Raw genomic sequence first — 12524 nt, 5'->3', positions numbered from 1 at the left:
GAAGATACATGAGCGATTTATTCGAACGTTAAGTACAAAATTTTAATACTACTCGTGAAGGTTAATGACAAGAGAAAATTCCATGGAATCGAAGCTTATTCAAGCGTGCTTGGGTAACCGGCCGTGATCTTAATAACTCTTCCTGCTCTCTGAGAACATTCCAACGTTCATATAGCTGTTACAATATGTGAAAGTTAATCTCGACGATTAGCGCATTCTGACACTCTCCACTGTCTGACAGTTCTGACAATTACGTTTTACACCTTCCAACGCTCCTTTGTTCATCCTCGTTTTCCGATGTCATTCAGGATCTCACCAGACAAGAGAAAAATCTTCAACGCTAGTTTCCTAAAATGTCGCTGGATTTCTGTAGAGAGTGGAACATCCGGTTTCTAATTTACGCTGCACGAGGATAAAGATATCTATCGAAGTGTACGCAACTGCGTGCCAGGAAATCGAAGAGGATGAATACGTAACCCGTGGCCCGAAGAAAATCCATGCAATTCACTTTCAAACAAGGATGTGACAATGCCTAACGCTTTCTAATGAGTAGAACAGATGCTTGTATTAGATGTTTATTGTCTACAAGTACTAACTACACGATAGCAACTCAAGTACTTATTTCAGAATTCAACTAATCGAAGATTCGGAAGAGAATACATACATGAGAACTTGTATATTGAAAATTCAGGCACGCTTAGATTTAGATGTATTTGAAAGCTCAAGTACCTACTTCAGTTACCTCGGACTTCAGACATTACAAAAATTATGTACTCGGGATTATCGATGTTGATTCAAGTATTCTTGGATTCAGATATACGTAAACTCAAGTATTTTTCGTACCAGATACATAAAAATTGATACGTCGGGAACTGAGATACTTTGGAAATTCAGATGTAGTACTAGCAACATTCATACCATATATTAATACACAAAAGTAGCGGAAAAATACATATCAAGCTTAAGAACCCTTTGTAATCAATCAATGAGAAGTTACGACGCTGTAAATTTTAAATAGTTCCTTTCATAATTTTCTTAAGTATGTATCTTAATTCCAGGATATGGACTACGAATGATGGAACACCTTTCACTGACTTACCCACTTATTAACAGGGGCGACCCATCGTATTTCTAGAAGGCATTACGATTCGTAATGGAATGACGAGATTGATAGAAGACCAGAGTAAGGCTGTTACATCAATTGCCCGGCGGTATTTGTTACTTTCACTAAACTTCCACACGCCGGAACTGGCAGATATTCAAAGGATCTAACATTAACCGAACTATATAACGAACGACAGCATATACCAAACGTCCTAATTGAACATCAAACACAGTTTTAGTTAAGTAACACTTGTTGAACGTTCGGTGAAAAAAAAATACTATGAAGTTCATCAACCGATAAAACCCTACAAAATGATTCTAAAGTTTTCCATGCAATGAGAAATAAATTTTCACAAATAAGTAAATAATATTAGTTCTGATTGAAATAAAATCTTAACAGGGATACTCCACATTGAGTTGCTTTCTAACACATTCTCGTGTCTTCACGCACAATTTTTCTTTCAAATCACGTATGCCACCGATAGTGCACGCTACTATTATACTTATCTGACAAGCGTTGAAAATGTCAGAAACATGAATGGAAAGTTCAGTGTGTACTAAAGACAATACACGTGACACGAGACCTGTCAAAGATCATATTGAGCACTACATGAGATTTGGAACTTAAAACGTGATAGAACTTTTGAGTTAAACATAAATTTCTTTGTTTACTGCTAGCTCAAGATCGCAAAATATCGTTACAAATAGACTGCTGGTTTTTATGTAAATTCATATTTTAGAGAGTATAGTAAACACAAAAGTAGAAAAAATAGCAAAATGGAAAGTTGTTTTACCTATCGAATATTATAAAAGGCACTATATTTTATATATGTTCATATATTTATATATTTTATATATTTTTTCATATTATGTAATGTGCAATTATGTACTGTACAGTTTTGTATTTTCTAATTCCCTATATTATTCGCGTGGACACTTTAATTGGTGAAAATCATAGTGAAGCATTAATTGTTAATGGATGGCGGGTAACAAGGATTAGGTAACGCGATAATGTTTGTTTATATGGACATGCGAACGTGCGTAAACGAGCGTACGTGTATATGACCATGTAGTATGAAATCACCACGGACACCTTTCACTCCCGAGAAATTACATGGACAAAAAATCAAAGACAAATGAAAGATTTTCGAAGTAAAGAGACATAATTATATCTTGAAGACTGACGATACTGTAATCATTTAATTTTACCGACAGAAAAAAGTTAGGATGGTGTACGAAATATTAGAACGTGTTCTTAGACGACTACACGTGTTCTTGTAGGTAGAGTAACATTTTGATAGAGCAAGTTTTATATCTCTGCTTTTTAGAGACGAATTATTTCTTTAGAAGAAATATTCTATTTTCTTCACTTTCTTAAAAACTAAACATTTTTAAGAATTCTTTGAATAATTAGTAATGAAATTCACTATAATTTTTATTTTTTAAGAGAATTCATATGTCCTTTCCCACCGCTAATAGAAAGCAAATACATTGTGGAATCAGAAGAGACTATAAGCTCGAAAGATATCGTGCATAAAATAGGAAGGATAAACATTTATCTTGTATATCTGCTTGCTCGTTTCCTCGATTATTGCCAACTATTTGATATAGAGATGCAGTAAATAACACGAAGAAATCACCAGCGAAGAAATTTGTGTAAAGATTTAAATCTATTATCCATTACTTCAACGAAAGTGGCGGGAACATCTTTTCGAGTAAACTGTTGCACAGACAAAGTAGGATAAAGTATCACGCAATGCAAAACGTATTTTGTCCTAAATGAAACGAATATCATAAATACTTACATTGCTCCTTATCATAAAGAGCAATTTTCTAACAATGTGAGTTTTAAAAGAAGAAGACGGGTATTTACATCTTTTTTCTTTCATAAAGTTTATATCACTTCTCCATACTGAAAATAAGTAACGTAAATATTAATATTATTCTTAATTGCAGATTAATCTGTTAATCATATGGTACCAATTCTTTTATCTTTCGTGAATAAAACTTTTCTTTCTAACTCTCAAAGAAGAAAATAAGAGGAAGACCTAGTTCTACTTCTGATAAGAACTAAACTAAGACACCGTTTCCGGGAACGTGAAGCAATCGTTTGTTTTTCGTAAACCTTTTTACCGGAGCACGTAACCCAAATATCGAAGAAGAGACATTTCGAGGAGCGAGACTACCTCGAGGGACGAGACGTTTAGAAAGCAAGCCGTAGGTATTTGCCCATAAGTCGACCATCTGGAGTGCAAATACAAATTTCTAAAATATTTCGATCCTCTATTTACCGTCGCGCCTTAGAAAACGTCTCAAACGTCCTTTTTTTACTTCCACCCACGCGCCAAATGATGGATGACAGATTTCATATCTTCTTCTCCGTTTCACACTCCTATATATCCTTGCTATGATATATATGTGCATACATCAATATTTGCCATTGCTAACTCTCCTTCTAAAAAATAGGAAATTAATTAGCGAAACTTTACCAGATAGCAGCCAATGAGTATTTATTCCGCGCCGGGCTCTTAAGTTGTGACACGCAATGATAAACATATGAAGAACTGAAAGTTAGAACTTAATAAGAAATTCTAAGAATGACGGCTTTTAGCTTTGAACGTTTCAGGTTGGGCCTTTTTCTCAGGGTCAAAAGAAAATGTTAGTATCAAGCGGAAACTAATATCGCAGACGCGGAGGAATGGTGAAACGTCGGTCTGGATTGTTCTCGCGTACAGGTTTGAAAATCTGGAGCAACCGCGCGACCAAATGATTTACGAACCGGAATAGTTGGAACATATCCTAGCAGTTTCGTTTGCTTTCAAGTGTTTGGCTTCGTAGAATAAAGAATTCACTTTCATCCTGCGAATACGTGTACCTGTCATTGCGTATTTCGCGCGAAATTAGACAGTTATCACTTCCAGCTTGGCTCGCAAACCCAGTGGTGTAGTACAACATATTAACACGCGAAATAACTTTGGAATACGTTGGATGGAATCGATATCCACTTCAAGTCACTAATACCTAGGTTAAGTAAAATAAAGACTTCATTGTCTAATTAGAGATATCTACTTTATGACATTTCTTATTATTTATTATCATTTACTTATTCTTACCATATTTCAGATTTTGCATCAAAGTGATGATCAAAGTGCGTCAGCTGAAAATGGAACCAAAGTAAAAGAAATTATCATTAAAGTGAAAGAAATATTTTTATATCATTTTTATTGAGTATGCTTTCTCATAACTTATTTCGTTTCCTACCTTCATTGTCCACTATTGTTTCTCTGACAGCCTCATTTGTGCCATTATTCTTTTAAATTACATATATTCCATTAAATTTGGAATGTTGACATATATTTCGTGATTACTAATGGTTAAAATCTCAAAGAGGTAACAGGAGTCGTATCTTTTGCATTGTAATATTTTTTCCCACTTTAGCGTGAACTTTCACTGATGCAGGCGTCTGTGATTATGAGCTTTTCAAATAAAACGCAACGCCACCATAATCCGTGTCCGTTGTTTCGTTTCAGACAATTAAATCTTGCGAAAGTATGTAACATATAGGAATGTGAGTCCCTCTTCCAAGGAGCAAAATTGTGTTGTACATAAAATCGTATATCTTGGACATATTTCAATCAATGATCTTGAGATGAGATATTAGATTAAATAAGTAATCACTATATTTCTGTTTGTCTCGTGACTGTTGAATAACTGAACGGGTAGTAAAATTGCGTAAACGGAATCTCATTCGGAAGTTGATCTACCCAAACCGTCTGCGTAATTAATGAAACAGAACGCATTAGAAATCATTAATGAATAAGGACGCATCAGGAAATTTATTTTCACTCGATGTAAAGGCGAAACCATGATTGTGCCTAGCAGCAACAATTAGTTCCGCGATTTTCTATACGACACTTTTATGAATACGTACTTTTCCTTATTAAAAGAAATTACGGATTAAGGAATATAACTAGAGATTCTATAATTTATGATACAAATTTCTATTTCTACATTTCTATTATTCGCAACACCTTTTTCTTCAGCTCTTAAACATCCAATTCCTTTTAGTCTTTTACAGGTGGAGAAACTTTTTCTTACTTTAATGTATGCTCCTCAATCACTGAATCAAGTGGCAAAATTTGATGTGACGTCGATCGCACGCCTTCCGGCGCTTATCAACGATGACAGGATATGTGAAAGGAAAAACGATGCTGGTCCAGCCGTGGGGCCTTCCAGAAGAGAAACCAGCAGTGGATGTGAAACGGTTGGATGTCCCGAAATCGGTCCGATCATACAAAGGGAAAAAATTTACATGAAACACGAAGTGGCGCCGATCGATCTCTTTTTGCCACCACTTTTCCCTTCTCAGGTAATCTGGAACACCAGGTATAACCTTGCTACATAACCTTGCTTACCCGTGAACTTCGCCTTCGCTGGACAGAGCCGCGTAAATACCAAGAGAACGAAACCGTCAGGCTCGCCCGACCGGATCGCGTTCCCGATCACTTTCTCCGGAACGATAGCCCATCGTGGTATAGTATAAAGTAAGATCGCCAGTCTGCTCGTGGGAGGTGGACTCCGGCAAGGAAGAAGGAGAGCGAACGTAGCGATGGGATTAAGTCCCTTCTGAGCTCTACAAATTATTTTATGGATGTTTTTTGTTAGCGTTACTATGAAATATGGAATAGGATACTAATTATAGAATATACAATATCAATTATGAGGAGCAGAGGATAGGTAGAACAGATTTTGTAGTGAAATCAGTTGTGGAGGAGTAAATGTATGTTGTAAAATACATATCATGTACAGTATAGTATTAATATTCTAGTAATATTATACTTAGGCTAAAAATGTTGTGTAACATGTATAACGACATTTTCTGTCATATTAATTTTCCTAAATAATATAGCCAGTATCTTTATATTAAATGAAATATATTTAATTAAATTAAATTATATTAAATTATAAATACATAATATAATATATAAATTACGTTTTCTATTATACTGCCCTGATTATCTCCAAAAACGACTACTTAGTTTAAGAAAGGAAATAGCATTGAAATTTGAAATATTGTAAATATAGATCCACAAAAAAGGAAAACCTTACAAGAACATGATAGTATCTTCATGTAACAAACTGTGGTCAGCCAACAGAAAAGAATAAAATCGGTTCCATCGCTAGGTAGTCAAGTTACGGGCTTTCCGTAACGTCGTCCCCTCGGAGCCCACCACCATCGTGTCTCGATTTCCTCTGACTATGTGGACTGCCTCCTCCACCAGGACGATTTTACCACCACCTTCAGCACCTGGCCCAGGCGCACCACGTCCACGAGTCACCTTCCGACGATAGCACTGGGGGAGAATACGCGCCTATATAACAACGGCGTTCCGCTGATTGGACGAAGTAACTTACGTTTTCCTGCACTTAGGGAACAAGAGTACGCGGCCCGAGCCCGACGGGCGGCATTGCGAAAAATATGAGGATTCGCCCGGGATGCGTGGTTAGTTTTTCTTTTAAAACATTTGTTTCGATTAAGTTTCTCGACCTTATCCACAAATCGTGATTCTTTTAACTATCGCATCTGAGTAAGGTGAATGTTCTCGAACGATTTCATCGTAGCAAGGGTGCAAGCGAAATAATCGGTGATGTCTTTGAGATTCGTCATATCTGGAGTAAGTAGCGAGTGTCATGATTGAAGAATGGTGATCGACTTGACTATTAAGATCATCGTACTTGAAGTTTCTGGTAAAGTAATGTTGATTACCATTTAACGATTGGGCCAACGTTAGACGCTCCAGGTTATTTATCTGAAAAATAGAATCTATGGTTAATTTATATAGTACTATGTAGATCGTTTTTAATCATTTTGTTGTCCAGACATAATATAATAAAATATAGGTAAAATGTGCATACCTTTCATGAATAATCATAAATCTAGAAAATAATATCTGATAATATAATTTAAGTTTTAAAATATTTAATATTGCAGAAACATTGAACTAGATATTTCTGTTATTTATTACAATTTTAAACGATCCTGTTTTCTTCGATGCTCATAGTATTTCTGCTCAACCACGTATAACAATTCGAGAACAACGATGGACAGAACCGGAACTGTAGGGCAACAGTCACTATTTGTCTACAAACGTGTTACTTGATTATCGATTGGCAACGAGTTTCGAAAGTGATGTACCATAAACGAACAGCGGTTAAAAGTCATGACTGGAATATTACCATAAAAAAATCAAAATTTCTCCGTGTCTTGTATTGCATGTTTCAGTTTTCTTATCAAGATTTAAACGTAAGGCAGACGGCGTTAAATAGTGACATTTGCTAGCATGTTACTTATAGAGAAATTCTGTAATAGCTGCAATTACGTTGTTCACAGGCTGCACTAGTAGTGCTACTGCAAGCCGCACTTGTGGCGAGCAAGGCAGTGGATCAGAATCAACTGCAGGAACAGAAGTCTCAGCAACAAATTCCGTAAGTGTACATTTTATTATTTTTACTAAAAATATAAATAGAACCTCATTAAAATCATTCTTACTGTATACTATTTCTATGATCTTTCAGGATTAAAATATTTTTCTTTTAAACAATTCATACTATAGTAAATGTCATAGTAATACTATAGCAAGTTTACTAGTAAATTATTATAGTTTTTTAAATAACTTTTGAACATAGATATGGCACAGCGGCACAGAAGAGATGGGGTGATGATTTGGGAGGCCATGGTGGCGGTTTAGCTACCGGTTACGGTGGAGATCTAGGTGGTCACGGTGGAGATCTAAGTGGTCACGGTGGAGATCTAGGTGGTCACGGTGGAGACCTTAGCGTTCACGGTGGTGATACAGGAGGTGGTTTCGGCCATTCTGGAGGAGGTGGCTTTGGTCACTCTGGCGGTGGTGACATCGGCGGTGGTTTTGGTCATTCTGGAGGTGACATTGGCGGTACTTTTGGCCATTCCAGTGGAGGTGACGTTGGTGGTGGTTTTGGTCATTCTGGAGGAGGTGGTGGCGATGGAGGCAATGGAGCGCTCGAAGAACACCATGACGATCATCACCATCATCACCACGATCATGGCTATTGGAAGAAGAAACTGATTTGGAAGCCAGGATGGAAGAAAATCTGGAAACCAGCAAAGAAACAAATTTGGAAGCCCGCGTGGAAGAAAATTTGGAAACCCGTGTGGGTACCAACACAGAAGGCAGTATGGAAAGACATTCAGGTGCCAGCTTGGAAAAAAATTTGGAAGCCCGTGTGGAAGGAGATACAGGTCCCAGTGTGGAAGGACATTCAGGTACCAGCCTGGAAAAAGATTTGGAAACCCGTTTGGAAACCTATAAAGGTGCCAGCCTGGAAGGAAATTCAGGTGCCCGCGTGGAAGAAGATCTGGAAACCGGTTTGGAAGGAAATTCAAGTACCAGCGTGGAAGGAGATTCAGGTACCAGCCTGGAAAAAAATCTGGATCCCTGAATGGGTGAAAATCGGCATTCCTGGTGAGCACTTCCACGGCACCGATAACCATGGATGGCAGTACACTAGTCACGATCTGTGGAAGAAGAAACTGATATGGAAACCACTATGGAAAAAGTATTGGAAACCAGCGAAAAAACAGATCTGGGTACCGGACAAGAAGCTGGAGTGGGTGGAAGCCTGGAAGCAAATCTGGAAGCCGGCCAAAAAGCAAATTTGGGTAGATGACAAGAAGCTTATCTGGAAGGAAGAATGGAAGCAGATTTGGAAACCATCTAAGAAACTTATTTGGGTGCCTGATAAGAAGCTGGAATGGAAAGAGGCTTGGAAACAGATTTGGAAGACTGACAAGAAACTTGAGTGGATACCTGATAAGAAATTAGCTTGGAAAGAAGCTTGGAAACAGATTTGGGTACCAGCTTGGAAGGAAATTTGGGTTCCAGCATGGAAGAAGATTTGGAAACCAGTTTGGATATCAGAATGGTTCCCCGCAGACGACCACCATCCCCATCATCATGGTTGGGAAGACCGAAAAGATACAGAGACTCAAAGTTCTCAGATAGTTCCTTATAGTTCTGATGCTGCTTCAAAGCAGAACGCTCAGGCTCAGCAACAGCAACATCGAATCGACGAGAACAAGGTTAGATGGGATAGATCTTCGAAGACTGAAGCTCCATCGATCAGTCAGGACTTGGTGCCACCACCAGCATCGAAAAATCAAAGCGGTCAGACAGCCAACTTTGGGTTTACCAATCACTGATCGAGCAGTATAAAAATCTATAGCTTGTATAAAAACCTATTCAAGAGTATTGTAACATAAGCCGCTGTATATATTATCTTAGTCGTATAATAAGTTGTAGAGAGTTAAGTTTTCGAAGGATTAATCGACTGACACGGCCCTGACCCTAACGCGTTCTATCTTTATGTATGTATATTTTCTACTCCCCCTTTTTATACAATGTTGTTGTTACTTTTGTTAACCGATGCCGTTACAAATAAAGTTGATTAATATTTTGTTAAGACAATTTTGTTATTATTTCACCTGATTATCACACATATTTTTTAGAGGTATTACGAATGAAGATTATAGAAAATTATAGTAAGTCTACATAGCAAAGAAAGAAAAGCCTAATAAAGAAAAACTTCCTATTATTACAAATTTTCACATGGCATTGCTCCACGTTAACTAAGTAATATATAAATTTCAGAACCTACTCAAGATTAGAACATTCCGCAAAAGCAAGAACTAAGTAAATATTTGCTACACGAATCATCGACAAACATAACTTCAATATTTTCTTATAGTATTTCTTCTCGCTTCTTTTTCATATATTCTATATCCAAATCGTAATCTACACTAATACGCCGGTATTACCGGTACAGTTTGTTAATACATATTTCATTAACACCATCGCATTTCGCTTCGTCATCCGAGGATCCACTCGACATGACGCAACATGGCCACGCGGTTGTAGCCGCCGCTGCTACTGAAAAACCGGAGAAAGTTCGAATCTGTATGGAAGGAAGTCGTGTCGGGTTGTATATGGGAGACCTCGACCGTAGAGAAAGTATCCGTGCACCCACACATATGAGAGTGGTGCGGCTCACATGCATTCAGCGACATAAATTAATTCCTGCCGCTATACTGTATTCTCTTTGAGTTATCCAACTGCTTTATAAAGCCGGGTCTGCACCTGACGAATGAACGCAAACCTTTACAGTAGCTCCACATTAATTGGTTGATTGGATTTTCCTTCTTTAACAAGACATCGCTATGCCCACCAGTTCTTCAAGCCAACTTTGAGAAGTAATCCAATATCGTTACAATAAACAAACATAGATCAGGTATTTGTATACATATAATTCGTATTTAATACGGAAAAGCTACAGTCTCAAAAAGTTAAAAGTCTCATGAAAGTATTTGAACATCAATTATAGAAAACTTTTATGTAGGTATACATGTTATGCCAATTTAATATATTGTACCTATTAACCAATTTAAAATTTCATAGGCAATACGAGACCCGACTATTCTGATTATATTTGATAAAATATGAAATCAATCTAAAAATGCATATAAAAGTTACAAGTCTTTTATTGCAAACATATATTTAGTAAAAAGTTAGTACATACACATGAATAACCATCTTATACATGTAATAGGTGTTAAATATGCTCCCATTAGACATTGAAGATTATTAATATAATAGATAATTCACTGTTTAAACACTTTTATGATCTCTACGAAATATATAAGTGTCTGCAAGACAGAATGTCTTGCAACTTCTATGTATTAGTTTCAGATTTGTTTGAAATGTATCAGTATAATCATAATAGTCGCGTTTCATCACTTTCATCAATTTCAGAATCGTTTCGCATAACAAAAGAAGGTTTCTATAAATATTCAAATACTTTCGTAAGCAACTGTATACTCCAGGTTTTTTAGAACTCCCTTGTTAATTGATAAAGTCCAGAGTCTAACCTAACCTATGACTAGTGGAAGCTTCATTGCAATTTAAATCACACTTGGTGTGTCATCTACTAAGCAATCATGTTTGTTGATGCTTATCACGTTGATTCATTGATGTCGTTTATGTTTGTTCGTATCTGTTCATCAAGTATAAACTCGGCTTAATAGGTTGTATGTATGTGTACATTGCGCAGTGGAATCGGCCTCAATGCACGACGAGAGAAACTTTTGCTTTAATCCAACTATACCGCAGGGTCAGACTTTTCATCCAATGTGTTTCGCTTGGGGAAGAAAATAGAATTGGAGAAATGTCGTACACGTATATTTTCTAATCGATCTCTTCAGCCGGCCAATGATTTCCACTTTTCTCCGGGCCTCTTTCTCTCGTTCGTTTCGTTACAATTTGTGACAACGTTTTATCTCCTTGACGTTCATAGGTTCGACGAACTAGGTGAGATTTTGTTAGGAAATAATATATTTGATTAGAAACATTTACCGAAGAATTTCTGTGAACCTAAAATATTTCGTATTATTTACTTCAACTTACATGTGAGAAACTTTTTAATGCTGTTTGGTTTGGAATGATTAAGAGTTAGGAAAGATTTAACTAGAATTAGATTTTTCACCGTTTGTAGTTTCACGAGCTTTTCTTAAAAAACTGTTGGCCTTTTTAACAATGAATTCTTTTAAATAGCTTCTATAGGCTCTCATAGAGTATTTCATCTCTAGCCTATATATTTGGAATAAGTTTTGTAAAGATTATGATAAATACATAATAATGGGACTATGTTATACTTGGTGAATGAGACAGATAGAGGTATGTATATATCTTGGTATGTATATATGAGATTTAATATTATTTTACTGAAAAAATGAACCTGTTTTATTAATGAATTTTTTTACGTTTCCCCTTAATTTTCTTTAGTATCCAACTAACAGCAATAATATTATTTGCTAGGAATTTATAATAAAAACGAAACGAACCTTTCGGAAGAAGCCAATACATGCATATTTAGAATATCTTTCAGATGAAACGATTAAGTGTCCAAGGTTATTTCCTTAAGAATATATTCTTTTCTACGTTTCTGAAGGTGATTTTATGGTTAAATGGAAATCTTGCAAGTTCAATACCAACCGATTACCACAATAGTAAGCAATTTTACGAGTTTACGAGAGCAATGAGGAATTAGGACGTATTAAGTAAGTTTCACGCGCATAAACAATGATCCATTAGCGCCGCCTTCGAGTAATTTCTAACATAAATTACGATTGGTTAGGATTGGCGTGAATTTAATGGCGGCGAAACCAAAAGTGGCTGTATGTGATTTTTTCCTAGCAACTGTACAACATTTTACTCTATTAGAAAGCGGTAATAAGGAAAGTATTTCTATATATAAAGATTAAGTCTACATTCGTAAATACATAAAACTTATTATATTATTTTTTTTCCAAAAAAAAGAAAGCGAATGAA

The 12524-nt window shown here is 36.4% G+C and overlaps 1 protein-coding gene and 1 long non-coding RNA gene across 4 annotated transcripts; one reads left to right on the top strand and one right to left on the bottom strand.

Annotated features, from left to right (window-relative positions):
- Positions 1 to 6032: 6032 nt before the first annotated feature.
- Positions 6033 to 7504, bottom strand: LOC126867730 (uncharacterized). 3 transcript variants are annotated; one of them, XR_007690397.1, is made up of 5 exons: positions 7342 to 7504; positions 7021 to 7246; positions 6841 to 6914; positions 6520 to 6774; positions 6033 to 6458 (listed from the first exon to the last, which is right to left on the bottom strand). It is a non-coding gene; the product is annotated as an uncharacterized LOC126867730 (long non-coding RNA). The 3 variants fall into 3 exon arrangements; XR_007690400.1 differs by having other exon boundaries at positions 6872 to 6914; XR_007690396.1 differs by having other exon boundaries at positions 6520 to 6914.
- On the top strand, positions 6519 to 12516 carry LOC126867607 (uncharacterized). Its single transcript, XM_050622296.1, has 6 exons — positions 6519 to 6607; positions 7496 to 7590; positions 7792 to 11504; positions 11748 to 11870; positions 12012 to 12253; positions 12331 to 12516. The coding sequence occupies exons 1-3, from the start codon at positions 6584 to 6586 to the stop codon at positions 9341 to 9343; spliced, it is 1671 nt and encodes a 556-aa protein (XP_050478253.1). The 5' UTR covers positions 6519 to 6583; the 3' UTR covers positions 9344 to 11504; positions 11748 to 11870; positions 12012 to 12253; positions 12331 to 12516.
- Positions 12517 to 12524: the final 8 nt, after the last annotated feature.

Source organism: Bombus huntii, chromosome 1 (genome assembly GCF_024542735.1).
Source record: "Bombus huntii isolate Logan2020A chromosome 1, iyBomHunt1.1, whole genome shotgun sequence".
In the NCBI taxonomy this organism is placed as follows: domain Eukaryota; kingdom Metazoa; phylum Arthropoda; class Insecta; order Hymenoptera; family Apidae; genus Bombus; species Bombus huntii.
This window is presented reverse-complemented; position numbering and strand designations above follow the sequence as displayed.

What these genes read in the sequence shown, in the direction of transcription:
- LOC126867607 (XM_050622296.1), top strand. Translation starts at nt 6,584, where the DNA reads ATGAGGATTCGCCCGGGATGCGTG. An exon ending in GGATTCGCCCGGGATGCGTG is followed by an intron (nt 6,608 to 7,495) that starts GTTAGTTTTTCT and finishes CGTTGTTCACAG; the next exon opens with GCTGCACTAGTAGTGCTACT. An exon ending in AAGTCTCAGCAACAAATTCC is followed by an intron (nt 7,591 to 7,791) that starts GTAAGTGTACAT and finishes TTTTGAACATAG; the next exon opens with ATATGGCACAGCGGCACAGA.